Source organism: Camelus bactrianus, chromosome 31 (assembly GCF_048773025.1).
Source record: "Camelus bactrianus isolate YW-2024 breed Bactrian camel chromosome 31, ASM4877302v1, whole genome shotgun sequence".
NCBI classification, from domain to species: domain Eukaryota; kingdom Metazoa; phylum Chordata; class Mammalia; order Artiodactyla; family Camelidae; genus Camelus; species Camelus bactrianus.
Genome location: NC_133569.1, coordinates 14,636,889 through 14,652,197, shown reverse-complemented (window position 1 = coordinate 14,652,197; position 15,309 = coordinate 14,636,889). Strand labels below are relative to the sequence as shown.

General features: G+C 39.1%; 2 protein-coding genes across 2 annotated transcripts; both read right to left on the bottom strand.

Annotated features, from left to right (window-relative positions):
- Positions 1 to 388: 388 nt before the first annotated feature.
- Positions 389 to 2,522, bottom strand: DEFB134 (defensin beta 134). The gene is made up of 2 exons (XM_045508895.1): positions 2,465 to 2,522; positions 389 to 531 (listed from the first exon to the last, which is right to left on the bottom strand). The coding sequence occupies exons 1-2, from the start codon at positions 2,520 to 2,522 to the stop codon at positions 389 to 391; spliced, it is 201 nt and encodes a 66-aa protein (XP_045364851.1).
- Positions 2,523 to 9,127: 6,605 nt separating this feature from the next.
- Positions 9,128 to 13,141, bottom strand: LOC123613731 (beta-defensin 43-like). The gene is made up of 2 exons (XM_045508889.2): positions 13,084 to 13,141; positions 9,128 to 9,360 (listed from the first exon to the last, which is right to left on the bottom strand). Exons 1-2 carry the CDS (start codon positions 13,139 to 13,141, stop codon positions 9,212 to 9,214), a joined length of 207 nt encoding a protein of 68 aa, XP_045364845.1. The 3' UTR covers positions 9,128 to 9,211.
- Between the last annotated feature and the right edge of the window lie 2,168 nt (positions 13,142 to 15,309).

Below are 15,309 nucleotides of genomic sequence, written 5' to 3'. Positions count from 1 at the left end.
CTCAAAGAAAAGGTGAATGGGGAGCTGAAGGGACGACAGGGGAAAGCCTGGGTGTAGAAAGATGTTTCTGTAATTGGAAGCCTCCACAAATGATACAGACATCCTTTCTATGAACAGAGAGGAAAGCAGGCCTTGAGGAGAGCACGACTATCGCTCTGAAGTGAGAAAATATATTCTAAGTTGTTTTCATGAGAACCTTAGCTGCGGCTCAGCTTTTCAAATCCAAGATCTTAAGATTCTAAAGTTCTGATGGCTTATAAGAAATGCTAAAAACCAACAGCTGTGGGCACATCCCAGTGCCACAGTTCAGTTTAAATCCCCTGGCTGTGTGAGAGACGGAGGCATGAGAAGGACTTGCAAGTTGATTGGCGTTTCTTGGCTTCTCACGTCAGGGGTCAGGGTTGCCTTTGATACAGCACTCCAGCTGAAACTTACAGTAGGCAACTAACATTTCACTTACGTGGCACTCAAATCTGCAGGTACCGTTTTCATAACATCTCTTGTGCATTTCTGAATACAATGGATTCAAGCCTGGAAAGAAAATAAATGGAAAGATAATTCTCGATAGGCCTTTTGGGACTATAGAATGGCTGGTCCTTCCATTTTTGTCAAACTGGATTCCAAGAGAGTTGGTCATAATGATTGATTCTGTAACCGAAAAAAAAAATTAACTAGTGCTATGGATTGAATTTTGTCCCCCACCAAATTCATATGTTGAAATTCTAACCCCCAATGTGACTGTACTTGGAGATAGGGCCTGAGGTAATCAAAGTTAAATGAAGTTCTAAGAGTGGGGACTTCATCAGTGGCCTTATTGGTGGAACCCGGAGAAAGAAGGCGGCTGTCTACAAGCGAGGAAGATAGCTCCCATCCGGCACTGAATCGGCCTTCAGCTGGTCTTGGACTTTCCAGCCTCCAAAACTGTGAGAAAGCAAATTCTGTTTAAGCCACACCACCTGCGGTATTTCGTTCCTGCCGTTTGCACTGACTAAGATAACTGATAACTTGGAACTTTGCCCAAACTGATCAGATAATAAACTCTAAATAAGAATTTTCAGTCTAGACAGAAAAAGGAAACACAAAATACTTATGAGAGAGAAGGAACCAGTGAAATGCACGCAACTTGAGGCAGTGCTGTGGGTTCAGAGGAGGGTGAAATTGATTCTGAAGACGGGATCTCTGGCTGGAGCCCACGGCATTTGAGCTGGGCTTACCGTTTTGTGCACATGTCACTCCATGGAATCATCAGAGTATGAATGCTTCTTTATTTTCATGTGTAAGAGGGTGTTAAAAGGAAAAGGCTGCTAAAATTTGGCCATTGGTAGAAATTTTGAGTTAACATGTTACCCTATCCATCATGTCCTGGAGGATAACTGTCCTATAGGAAAAGAGAAGGGGGTCAGGGGTACTTAGCCAGTGAGACGGAAGCCTAAGAAGATGAAGTGTATGGTCTATATAAAGAGACCAGAAGTTCCTGTGGAAATGAAAAGTTACAGGAATGTATAAGGCACTGAAGGGAGTATTGAAGACTCTGGGCAGTTGCCGACTGTCTGGAGACCCTGAATTCATTGCCATGCGCTATAGTGGAACTGGTCCCATCAACAGCTTCCAGAAGCCTGGATCCTACGGATTCTTAAATCCAGCCTGTTGAGTCACATTATCTGAAGATCTGGTTCATCTGCCTGGAGAATCCTTAAGAGAGGAAGAGAAATTAAGTAGGACCTTGCAACATACGGATGTGAACTGATTCAGTAACACTGAGTGAAGAGGATATTCAAGATGAGATTTCTAAAGTCAGTAACAGATATGGTCAAGTGAGAGTGTGACGCTAGCTGGGTTATCCCTCATGTCTCCTAACTGCTGCCTCACCCGATCATACATTTCTCATATCACACGGAGCTCGTCGATTCTCTTGGAACAGGCAGTTCCAAATCTGTTTCTCCTTGTACGTAAGGGATCTACAGATAATAAATGAATTACAAGTCATTCCAGTAAATTAGAAAGCTTAACAAATTGTGTTATTATTATTTGTTGGTTTTGACTCTTATACCTAGATATGTTCCTGAATAGAGATAAAACAACAGCTTAGGCAAAACAGGGTGGAGTATTACTAATGAAAACATAGTGACAGCTCTAATAATTCAGGTACTGAATATATTACCTATAGGCACATTCCATTCATTATCCCATATAATACTTGCAAGACTCTGAAGTTAGTGTTACTATTATTTTCCTTTTGTAAAGGAGGAAACTAAGGTTCAGAGAAGTTCAGACTTTCGCCTAAAGATGCACAGCTATCAAGTTGGAAAGCCAAGGTTCAAGCCCAGGTCTTGCTGACATCAAAGCTGGTTGATGCTTTTTCCATGTTGAAAATGAAAGGGGGACATTCATAGGTTTGATTAGCACAAATTGTCTTCTTGACAAAGGACCCCCCGCCCCCAACTCCCAGAAGATTCCCATTTACCTGTCAGCGCTGGATTCCAAAAGAATAGAAACACAAACACAATGAGGAGAGGCATCATGGCTGGGAGCGTGTATTGAGGAGGCTGGAGGCAGGGTCTGACACAGGCTGTCAGGGAGCAGAAAGGGGAAGCGAGCACACCATCTGGTCCAGGGTACGATCTGCCCCAGGGAGACATGCGACACTGATCCCCCAGGGGCAGCTGGGTTGGCGATGCCTGTGTGAGGGAAAAACGGACAGCCCTTTCCCGTTTGACAGCTTTTGCTACTGGCAAAGGCACTGCTCCCCAACCCCCGGATTTTCCAAAAGTACTAATGGAGACCTCAGAATTATATGCTTTTTCTTTTTTAAATAAATAAAATTTACTTTGTTTGGCTTTTATGTTACAAAAACTAAATGATATTTTAGAAAATTCATAAAATATTAAAAATTACAAGGAAAGAAAAGTCACCCTTGAGCCCCACCTCTCAGGGACAACCTGTGTGTTTCTCAAGAAAGTTTTATTTGTGCCCAGTTTATTCTTTAATAGTCTATCTTTGTATAGTGATAAACTTAATGTGCTTGTATTTATGGATCCTGCTTTTGTAATGTGATATATACTGTAAGTATTCTCCATGCCATTATAAACTTTCCATAAATGGTATCTTTAAAAGCTACACAGTATTTTACCAAGGTCATTAAAAAAACTGTCACTATTAAAAAATCTTTATTGAGATGTAAATGAAAAAAATTCCTGCAAATATTAAAGTATACAGTTTGATAAATTTTGACACACATTTCCTTGAATGTGAAGCCATCATCACATTCAAGATAATGAACATATCTGTTTCCCCAACCATTCTTTTTTAACTTATTTTTTATTTAAAAAATTTTATTAAAAATATTTATTATTGAAGTATAGTCATTTACAATGTGTCAGTTTCTGGTGTGCAGCACAATGTCCCAGTCATGCATATATGTACATAAATTCGTCCCTCAGCCGTTCTTGATGACTTTTTCCTCTCCAGCTTTACCTGAGGTATAATTGTGGTTCTCTAAAAATGTTAGGATTTTTTTCTCTTTCTGTGAAAAAATGCCATCGAGATTTTATTAAGGATTGCATTGACTCTGTACATCACATTGGACAGTATGGACTTTTTAATGGTATTAATTCCTCAAATCCATGAGCACAGGATTTCTTTCCATTTACTTGTATCTCCTTCAGTTTCTCATCAATGTTTTATAGTTTTCAGAGCAATGATCTTTTACTTCCTTGTTTAAATGTATTTCTAGGTATATTACTCATTTGATGCTATTGTAAGTGGAATTGTTTACTTCTGCCCTTTTTCAGATAGTTTGTTAGTGTGTAGAGACACAACTGATCTTTGTATGTTGATTTGGCTGGTTCTCCTGCGGGGGAAAGTGAGGTGTGAGTGAGCACCTGGCTTCCCTCGCTATTCAGGATTCTTCCAGAGACCCATTTCTCTCTCACCCTACCCACCCTAAGCAGAATACTGGATTATGAGCTGCATGACTAGAGGGAGGAAAGAGGCCGGGAGGGTGGTTACAAGACTGTTGGAGCACATTAAGGGGATGCAGATCCTGCTAACTGCGCTGAGATTCTACCAGGAAGCCCAGCCATGAGCCCCTGGGGTGTGTCACCTGTGCATCCCCCAACCAGTCCACAGGCACCCCTAGCCCTCCATGCACCTCAGCCCTGTAGCTGACTGCCTCCTTGTGCATGTTCCCAATGGCAGTGGCAAAGGCAAGCTTTGGAAGATGGCTAGTGAGCATGTGCAGAAAGCCAGCCTGAATCTGTGGGCCAGCTAGAGACCACAGACTGGAGCCTTAGTGCCAGCCCTGGGGAAGCAAAAGGGAGGCTGGCTTGGTGCATTGCAGCATCTGGAAGGCACGAAAGCTTAAGAATTCTGCCACAAGAGGGAGCAAGAAGCATGAGCAGTCACAACCGGTCTGAGGAAACCTCAGAACTGGGATCCTTTGGTGGTGTCGTTTCTTTGATTTTTCATTTTTTGAAGTTTTGTGTTGCGGTCTTTGCAATATGAAGTAGCAGTCACCTCCTCCCATCCAAACTAACTGCCTTCAGGAGAGAAATGCCTGCCCTTAGCCCTGCTAGGAATTCTGAGGTTCCCAACTCTGCCACTCAACGGTTCTCAACACCCTTAATTTTAAACGTCATTAAAATCTTTGAATTTGGAAAGGATGTTATGTCGCATATTTTCATAAGAGATCTTGATCAAATAATTTGCTGTCTTTGATCATAACTCTTTAAAAGTCCAATATAAGTCCATATGTAGATACTGTTTTTCAATAGTTCCAAACTGAAGTCAAGGGCAAAATAATACTCAACTATAATCTGTAAGGACTTCCCCCTGGGGGTTCTAAAGTAGTATAATTTAGTATCCTGCTTTTATGTGATTTGACTTGGTATCAGGATAAAAGCTCTGTGTGATTCAGAATGTGGACGTTTACTTTGATTCCTGGGTCCTTAGGAAGTCACAAAACAATGGAAACTGTCTTACTTATGTAAGTTCTTTTCTTGGTAGAGTTTTCATAAATTTCTAATTTTTTCTTAGCAAATATTTAGTAAATTTTCTCCAAGTGGTCTATGTCTCCCAAATGTTAAGCATCACATTTCTAGTGAATATTTATATTGAACAGTAAACTTTTCAGTTGTGCTTTAGATAGCAGAAATAATTAGTAGAAGATTAAGATCATTGGTAAGTACACGGCAGGCAGGCAGGAATCTTTAATTTAAAGATGACTGATAACACTAGGAACGCTATATGATCTGGGACATAATTCTCTGGCCACTTTTCTGCCTTTCCTTTTGCTCTGTACACTTCTTGGGGCAAGAGCTGTGTCTTATTTACTATTGTATCCCTAACCCTATTGTGGTACTAAAGATTTATATTCTATCCCCACAAAGGGATGACACTGATTTAATAAAATATTTTTGAAAATATTTAATTTTACAAAGATTTGATTTTTTAAAAAGTAGGGCAGCAGGACGTGAGAAAGACCATAACGCTTCACTGGCGATCTTGGAATAGAGGCTCAGAAGAGGAAATCACTAGGAAGGGACCAGCAGAAGTATCAGAATGAATTAGGAGGCACAGTTACATGCCTTCCCATAGAATGGCAAAGTCCCTGCAGAGAGAACCATGTAAAGGTGTTACTGAATGGTAAATAATAAATAAGGCTACATTGAATAAGAAACTGCTGGACTGTTTATAGGACAGTCCTCCTGGAAATGCTCAATGACACAGAAGTATTCTTCAAATCCTCCCTGTGAAAGTTAGCTTTGGAGATAAAAGGTGCACCACTGCCATTTACCATGCCAAAGCACCCCCAGCCAACTCCCTGAGGGTCCCTAACAGGAAGGAGTCTTTTCTCTTGGTAACATCCATCTACGAGCAGTAGCTCACCAACTGGCGAGTAGCAGTGTAGGTGGATGCCTGGCTCCATTAGACCATCATTAGGAGTGAGTAATGGTGCCCTGGGCAACCCACTTGGGGGCACTGAGAGATTTCTATGCGCCTAAGAGAGCCATTGACCTGGGCACACAAGATCTGCCAGCTTGGCGGCCTTTTTCCTGATTATACTCAGGAGGAAGAGAGAACAGAAAAATGTGGACCAACAGGTTTCTTTTTTTTTTTTTTTCTTGGAGGAACTCATCTTTCTTCACATGATGTTCCTGGTCAATAGGCAGAGAAATGTATTTAAATTCATATGAGAAATGTATGCTCATTCTGTGACAATTTACATATTTCTTGGACAATCTTTCTCTTAAAATTTTCCTCCTACAAAGTTGTAATAGTCATAATCACCTACATTTTATGTATAATTTTTGTTATACATATAGTCTCCACTTAGAAGGTGAAAATAACAGAGGTACACGAAGAAAATATTAATAATTGCCTCTTCACCTGTGATGCCTTCCCTGTGAGGTACCAACTTTACTGATTTGCTTGCCAACAATTTGATGAGTATCCTTTTGTTAATTTTCCATTCATATATATATATATACACACATATATATGGCTTTTTATTTCCAGTAATAAAATCATACTCTGTAATTTGCTATTTTTTAACTTAACAATTTATCATGGACATCTTTTCAGGCCAATTAAAGTAGGTCTAACTTATTCTTTTCAATAGATGAATAATTTTAATGCATAGATACGCCAATCATTGTCTGATTACACAGTTTCTAGATTTTTTTCCATTACAAATGACACTGCAATAAATCTTCTTGCACACGATATTTTAGTGGACTGTGTGCTGTTACTCCTATGAGATAGATTCTTAAGTGGAATTGCTCTACAACAAGACACGTTCATTTTAGATTTTATTAGTCATGGTTGGATTGTCTCTAAGAGAATTTAGCAATTTATAGTCTCACCAATGAGGTTTGAGAGCACTTATTTCCCCATAGGTCCACTGCACTGAATAATACCCTTTAAGAAAAATCTTACCAAATTAAGAATTTTAAAAAGTCATCTGTGATAGAATTGTTTCTATGATTGCCTAGGGAGATTACAGGGTTTTTTTTTTTTGGTAATGTTTATTGGCTAATTGTATTTATTTTATTGCTGATCTGGTTCTTCATATCTTTTACCCATTTGTCTACTGGAATGCCTTTCTATTCTTAATTTTTTATGACTCTTGTCCAGTAGAGTTTTAAATTTTAATGTAGTCATGTCTGTCAGCAATCCCTTTAAGGGGTTTTCTTTCTAATTTAAGATGTCCCACTTCAATCTGAAATCTGAATTACATAATATTCTCCTTTATTTTATTTTCTTCCAGTGTATGTATATTTCTATTTACAAATTTTACTTGTTTTGTAAAATTTTAAAAATATTTCGAAATGTTGAAGTTAAATGCTCTTTAAAAAAACAGAAACAAATAATTGCAGATAGAGCTAAAGCTTCACTTTGTCATTCCTCTTTCTTCCTACCTTCTTTGAAAAAAATAAAATAATGTCATTTGCAGCAACATGGATAGACCTGGAGATCATCATTCTAAGTGAAGTAAGCCAGAAAGAGAAAGAAAAATACCATATGATATCACTCATATGTGGAATCTGAAATAAAAGACACAAATGAACTTACTTACCAAACAAACAGACTCACAGATGTAGAAAACAAACTTACAGTTACCAGGAGGGAAAGGGGGTGGGAAGGAATAAATTGGGAGTTTGAGATTTGCAGATACTAACTACTATATATAAAACAGACAAACAACAAGTTCATACTGTAGAGCACAGGGAACTATATTCTAACTTGCAGTAACCTATAATGGAAAAGAATATGAAAAAGAACATATGTATGCATCTATATGACAAACATTATGCTGTACACTAGAAATTGACACAACATTGTAAAACTGACTATACTTCAATTTAAAAAAGTGGAAAAAAAGATTGGAATTATCCCAAAGGACACATTTTGTTACATTTCACTTAGCGGTACGTGAACATATTTTGAACATATTTTCTTGTCTTTAAGGTTTTTTCTATAGCACCATTTAAAACTGTATAGAAACACTACCTTATTTTCTATTTTATGAAATGCTGGTTTCCACCGATTTTTTATTATTTAAATAAAGTGATGTAGTAACACCTTCCAATCAGAAGCCCGCTTTTCCTTGGCACCAGGAAAGCAGTACTGTGATAATTATTTCCTTGTTTTTCTGGATAGTTTTCTAGCTAAGTTGGCCACACCTCTAGTGTTCTCTGCTGACTACTTTCTCATTTTTCATAATATGGATAGGCTGAGAATTTTCCAGTTCTCCAAGTTCTGTTTCCTTTTCGTTAATCAATTCTGTTGTTATGTCATTTCTCTCTTGCAGCATTTTACGTTTTAACGTGACTCAAACCCCTTTATGCCAAAACATTTCTTTATTGGCTCTCCCCCGACTCCCAGCCTGCTTTCTCTTCTTGGCCTCTCTAATTCAGTGAGCTGTATCGCTAACCATCTCTTTCTCAGCTCTGGGACATCAGTATCATCTTTCGTAGCTTCGTCTTCTCATTACATCATTGTAGGGCCGCTGCATCCTGTCAACCCTACTTCTGAACTCCACCCTGAATCTCTTCCATCTTCTTAGTCCTAGTCCTAGATTACTGGAATGCTGCATAAATATACTGTTTTTATATAAGATTGTATATGTCATAAATAGAAAATATACTTCATTTTCAAAACCACATGAAATTTTAACAAATACCAATTTTATCTTAGATCACAAAGAATATTTCAATAAATTCACACAAGCTATAGAAAAGATCACATTCTCTGGTTTTATAAAATTATAGTTAATACATGTGGAGCTTACAGTGGGGTCAGGTGCTGCATAAGAACTTCGCATACACTAACTCACATAATCCTCGTAATGCTGTGATGGAGGTTCTATAGTTACCCCACGATACAGACAAGGACACTGAGCAGAGAGAGAGACCAAAGAAATTGCCCAAGGTCAAAGAGTTAGTAAGTGGTGGGGCTGGGAGACAGCCCTACAGATGAAATCATGATGTGGTTGTGGATGCAAGTTGGGGAAATTAACACAAACGTACACACATGAAAGCAGAGTGTAAGCCTTTATAAAGTATTTACTTTAACCTGACCATCTACACATATAATTACCATGAGTTTCCTTTATCCATCATATGAGTTATTCTTATTTAGACAAGGGAGTTTTAAACATTTTTATTTTCCTTTCCTGGAGCTTGAGGAAGATGGAGTTAAGACTTTTTCATCACTTCTTTTTTCTCCTGAACTCAGATTTCCTCGCTCTGCAGCAGATACTCCAGTCAGCACAGTATCTAATTGCATATTCATCCGCATTGCACTTCATTCTGCAGTTATAGTATCCTGAAGGGCACCTTTCGTGAAAAAAGCTCCTGGCTTTGAAAAGAGAAAGCGTTATATTGTATTACTTACTTTTATATTTTAATGTCTGAAGTATTTCATAATAAATTAAAACAACAGCAATACATAACTTTCCCAGAAAAATAAAAAAGAAAAGAATGCGGGAGAGAAAAGTGGAGATACTGGTCTCTCTGTGTCTGCTTACTGGACTCAGCATAATGTCCTTCAGGTTTGTCCACACGGCTGCAAACGGCATAGTTACCTTCTTTTCAAGGCTGAATAATATTCGGTTATGTTTATACATGTATATATATGTGTGTGTGTGTGTATATATGTATGTGTGTGTGTGTATATATTTATACCACAATTTCTTTACCCAGTTATCCACTCACAGACACTTAGGTTGCTTCCACGTCTTGGCTGGTGTGAATAATGCTGCAGTGAACATGGGAGCACAGATATCTCTTCAACATCGTTTCTCTTGGACATACACTCAGAGGTGGAGCTGCTGGGTCTTACGGTAGTTCTAGTTTTCATTTTTTGTGGAACATTCATGCCCTTTTCCATAATTGTTGTTCCAATTTACATTCCCACCAAAAGTGTTCAAGGGTTCCCTTTACTCCACATATGTGCCAACATCTGTTATTGTTATTACTTTTTGGTAACAGTCATTGTAACAGATGTGAGGTGATCACTCATTGTGGGTTTGACTTGCATTTCCCTGATGATAACTGCTACTGAGCACCTTTTTGTGTTCCTTTTGGCTATCTGTATGTCTTCTTTGGAAGAATATCTATTGAGGTCCTTTGCCCATTTTTAAGTTATTATTATTTTTGGTTATTGAGTTGTGTGAGTTCCTTGGAATTTTCGTAAGGAACTTGCAAACCCTGATCGGGTATAGGGTTTGCAAATGTTTCCTCCTTCTCTGCAAGCTGTCTTTTTACTCTGCTGACCGTTTCCTCTGCTGTGCAGCGGCTTTTGCGTTTGACGCGGTCCTGCTCATTCTGCTTATGCTTAGTCCGCATCTAGTGCATCTTGTAAAGGTCATGAAGCAAGAAAGATCTTGCCCTTCCTTCTAGAAATTTTACAGTTTCAGGTTTCCTTTTAAAGTTTTTAGTCTATTTTGAATTGATTTTTCTCTATAAATGCACTCTTTGGCAATGCGGCTACCCAGTGTCCCTGACACCATTTGTGGAAGAGACTGTCCTTTCTCCATTGTGTCGACTCCCTTGTTGACTATCAGTCCACCTGGTATGTGTGGGCTTATTTCGGCGCTCTCTGTTCCTTTCCATTGTTCTACATGTCTGTTTTTACTACAGTACCATACTTTTAAAATTAATGTAACTTTGTAATATACTTTGAAGTCATGAATTGTGATGCCTCCAGCTTTTGTTTTTCTTGCTCAAAACTGCTTTGCTATTCAGAGCCTTGCATCCCTGGCAAAATCCCTCCTGATCCTGGTGTTTGATACTTTTAATGTATTGTTGAATTCGGTTTGCTAATATTTTGTTGATGATTTTTGCATCTATGTACATCAGCAACACTGGCCTTTATTAATTTTTTGTGGTGATTTCTTTGTCTGGTTTTGGTATCATGGTGATTCTGGCCTTGTAAAGTGAATTCAGAAGCTTTCCTTTCTCTGCAATTTTTCTGGAATAGTTTGAGAAAAACAAGTGTTAACGCTTCTCTAAATGTTTGGTAGAATTCACCAGTGAAGCCATCTGGTCCTGGACTTTTGTTTTTTGGCAGTTGTTTTTATTACTGATTTCAGTCTCATTACTGACAGTTGGTCTGTTCGTATTTTCTATTTCTTTCTGGTTAAGTCTTGGGAGATTGTACATTTCTAGGGATTTGTCCATTTCTTCTAGGTTGTCCATTTTATTGTCATATAACCTTTGGATTTCTTGTTATGTATAATATATGTTCTTTATTGTTTAAGCCAATTGAGTCTTAGTTTTTTCTAACTTGAACCTGAAGACATATTCACTGGTACAATAATGTCCAGTAAAATAAATATTTTTAAAAAACAACCCACACAATGGGAGAGAATACTTGCAAATTTATCCTTGATAAAGGTTTAGTGTCCAGACTATATAAAGAACTGACAACCCAGTAATAAAAAAACAACCAAATTAAAAATAAGTAAAGACATTTCTACAAAGAAAATATACAAATGGCCAATAAACACTTAAAAGATGCTCAACATCATTAATGTTGTAAATTAGCAGCAAATCAAAATACAAATTAATAGTACAATGAGATATCACTTTACATTAACTAGGATGACTGATAAAAGAGACAGACAATATTATGTGGAGAAATTGAAACCCTCATGTATTGCTGGTGGGACTGTACAATAAAGCATGAAGCTGTGGAAAATAGTTTGGCAAGTCCTCAGACATTTAAACATAGTGCAACCATTTAACATAGCAATTCTATTTCCAGGTATACAGCCAAGAGAGTTGAAAATATGTCTCTAGAGGGAGGGGATAGCTCAAGTGGTAGAGTGCATGCCTAGCATGCACAAGGTCCTGGGTTCAATCTCCAGTATCTCCATATAAACAAACAAACAAACAAACAAACCTAATTACCTCACCCCAAACAAAAATTAAAAAAAAGAAGAAAATATGTCCACACAAAAACTTTGACATAAATGTTCAGAGCAACATCATTTATAATAGAACCAAACTAGAAAAAATCCAAATGTCCACCAGCTGATGAACAGATGAGCAAAAGATTGTATCATTTGATAGAACACTATTCATCAACTGAAAGGGATTAAGTACTGACGCATGCTACAACATGAAGACACTCTGAAATACATTATGTCCAGTGAAAGAAAACAGACACAAAGGGTCACATGTTGTGTGATTAAATTAAATGTCCAGAATAGGTAAACTGATAGAGACAGAAAGTAGATTAATGGTTGCCAGGGTCTGAGGGGAGGGGAGGATGGGGAATGACTGCTGCTGAATATGGGATTTCTTTTTGGGGTGATGGAAGGTTCTGGTGATGATTGCACAGCTTTATGAATATACAGAAAACCACTGAAATGGTACAGTTTGAAAGTAAATTTTATGGTGAACTGTATCTCAAAAAAAAAACCAAGAACAATGAGGGAAATCTTGAATTGCAAGGTGTTAAAATGGGATCTAAGGTAGATGTGCATTAGGAAAGATAAATAAGTCAACAGATAATAAATCTCAGTGAGAAGCCCAAAGATTTATATATATATATAAATTATATAGTATTGGTGGCTTTAAAATTTGGGAGGGTTAGATTGATTATTCAATAAATATGACTGTATAATGGGTTATTTGGTTGTGTTAAGATGGCACCTTAACTCCCACCATACATAGCGTCAGCTCCAAAGAAGCCTTCACCCAGATCAGTGGTCAGAGGGAAGCACAGATTAGAAAGGAGCAGCTGCCTCTTCATCCTGGCCCTTTTTCTAATTACCACCCACTTTCCATTCTTCCAATTCCCCAAAGTTCCTGTGTTTTGTAAACACCTTCTTTAGATCAAACACAGCCCTCAAGTTTGAGTTTATAACGGGTTAAGTCACTGAAGGGCACAACCTTATGGACGTTGTCCTTCCCATCAACTCCCCACTCCTTGAGCAGCTAGAGCACGCCCCTCACGTTCTCTGTTGCGCAGTATAACCTGCCCTTGTCTAATTGATTTTCAGACTCTTGGAAGACCTTGTATTCTCTCTCACTTATATTTTCATAACTCTGGAATGAAAGGTCCCCATCTTACCTTGAGGAACCATGGACAACAAGGCAAGTACCCCAAGGATGGAAAGCAAGACCCTCATGGTTGAATAAGTCAAAGAGAAGCCGTAGCTGGGATGAAGAGAACTTCTTTCTACGTTCAGTACTCAAGAAGTGAGCTGCTGTATGATTATTGAACCTTTCAGTAGCAAGAACACTTCTGTGTTCCAATGAGCCTTCGTATCAGGAGATATGCAATGGGCACGACCATCCGTCACTCAGAGTACACTTGCTAAGTGCTGGCAGGGCGTGGGCAAAGACAGTAGGATGCACAGCACTCACAGAGAAAGAGCTGCCACAGTGAAGGCAGGAGATATACTCTGTTGAAAAACCACCGTCTTATGGTTCCTGGAGGAGCTGTAAAGGTTTAGGCAACATTTGTAGAGTAAAAGGATTCAGTTTACTTCCCCAGGAAAAGGAAGAGAAGCACTAGATGTAACAGCATGCCTATGTATTAGTATTTTGGGGGATAGACATTAGCAGACTTAAGCAATGACACTGTATTTGAAACCATATACAGGCTAGTGAGACACAGAACAACTCTTGTCTGATTACCTCTTTGTCCAACCAGCTGAATGAGATCAACTATTTTTCATATCTAAAGTCTTAGAGAACACCCATTGTTTCCATTTCACAGTCATATGCAATGTGAGGGGGAACAAAAAGGAAGAGTGAGCCTCAGATGTACTTGGGGAAGCAGATAATACAGAGAAGACACTGGAAGGCACCCCGAGTATGGGTCTGACAAAGCGGTGCAATTACCTTGTAGACACTAAGGAGATGAACGCAGAGGAACCCCAGAGTAGTTTGGATGGCCTAGGGACGCTTAAAGAAGACATGAGTAAGAATGTCACTTTTAGAGACTGCAAAGCATGATCTTATTTGGGCTTCATGATTTCTTGGATGGTCTTTCTCTGGGCTGAGTGCCTTTTGCCAGTACCGAGGGGGCTGCTCCTTTCTGCCATGGCTTCCTCTGGGTACTTCTTCCACTTCAGGGTTTCAGTGGATGGAACATGTAGTTACATTATTTGAGCAGGTCCTCTCTGGCTATTGAGACTTTGGAGATGACATCTTGAGCTGGCTCAGGGATGCAGGATTGGTGGAGGGACGGGGGATTGAGGTTCTGGAAGAGACAAACTTCACAAGCCTTAGCCAAAAAAGGGCCAATGAGGGAGCTGAAAGCTCTGGGGATAACTTTCCCTATGCCTGGGTTCAGGTTTCTTCCCCTCTGAAGTTGCTGGGACAGTGGCACCTGGGAACAGCCCCTCCCAGGACCCAAAAAACTCGCAGGAGATCTGGTCACTGGGGAGTGTGCTGGCTATTGCTGACGACTCCATTTACTTAACCTGACTTCCCGGGAGTATTCAGCACCTCTCATCATGAATCCAGAATTCACTCAGGTTTTTCTAGAGTCCAAATTTTTTTCATATGTCTTGGAATTCTTGGCTTCTTGATCATGAGGAAAAGCTTTGGAAGAACAGTTTACACTGCAAAGCAATTTATGAGCACAAATCATTGAGTTCCCTTATGGAACACCAAGGGCTGAATTTTCAATGATCCTTTGACATTTTGTATAAATTCTTTTTTCCCATCCAGACAGATCTGAAGCCAGAAGAAGGTTTGGAAGGCTGCCCAGAAAGCCCAGGAACATTGGGTGACCCACGGGCTGGTAGTCAGGGACATCAAAGAAAGGTCAGAAGAAGGTTCATGGCATTCGGGGGTGGGTGGGAGGGCACCAGGTGAGTGCTGAGAGGTAGCTTATCACCAGATTGCTCAGGGCCTCAGCAGAGAAAGATAAAGCACTTTGACAAAGGCCCTTCCTTGAAAGAATACAGAGAAGAAAATCAGATAGCCATCAAGCCATCAAAGTACAAACTGCCACAGCAGGAGGAGGAAGGAGTTAATTTACCATGAGATAATAAATCAGATTCAGGAACTACTGGGTTTTATTACTGAACTTAGCTCTCTAGAAAGGCACTAGATATTCAGGTAACTTATAATCAGGTGGTTACTGTTGGCCGTTGCTCCCCGTGCGTAGCAGTATTGAAAGCTTTGGAGTCCGCGCTGTATCAATTTCTTTTTCTTCTTGTCGCTGAAATCTTTCTAAATGTATTGTTTCCTTACCTTCAGTCTGCAAACATCCTCAAGTTCCTGTACTTCAAAACCAAAAGGTAAAATTACCTTCCTGTCTTTTGTTTACTTCTTATGTCAG

Coding starts and splice junctions, on each gene's coding strand:
- DEFB134 (XM_045508895.1), bottom strand. CDS start 2,522: ATGATGCCTCTCCTCATTGTGTTTGTGTTTCTATTCTTTTGGAATCCA. Junction 532..2,464: donor TTGGAATCCAGCGCTGACAG/GTAAATGGGAAT, acceptor TTTTCTTTCCAG/GCTTGAATCCATTGTATTCA.
- LOC123613731 (XM_045508889.2), bottom strand. CDS start 13,141: ATGAGGGTCTTGCTTTCCATCCTTGGGGTACTTGCCTTGTTGTCCATG. Junction 9,361..13,083: donor GTTGTCCATGGTTCCTCAAG/GTAAGATGGGGA, acceptor CTCTTTTCAAAG/CCAGGAGCTTTTTTCACGAA.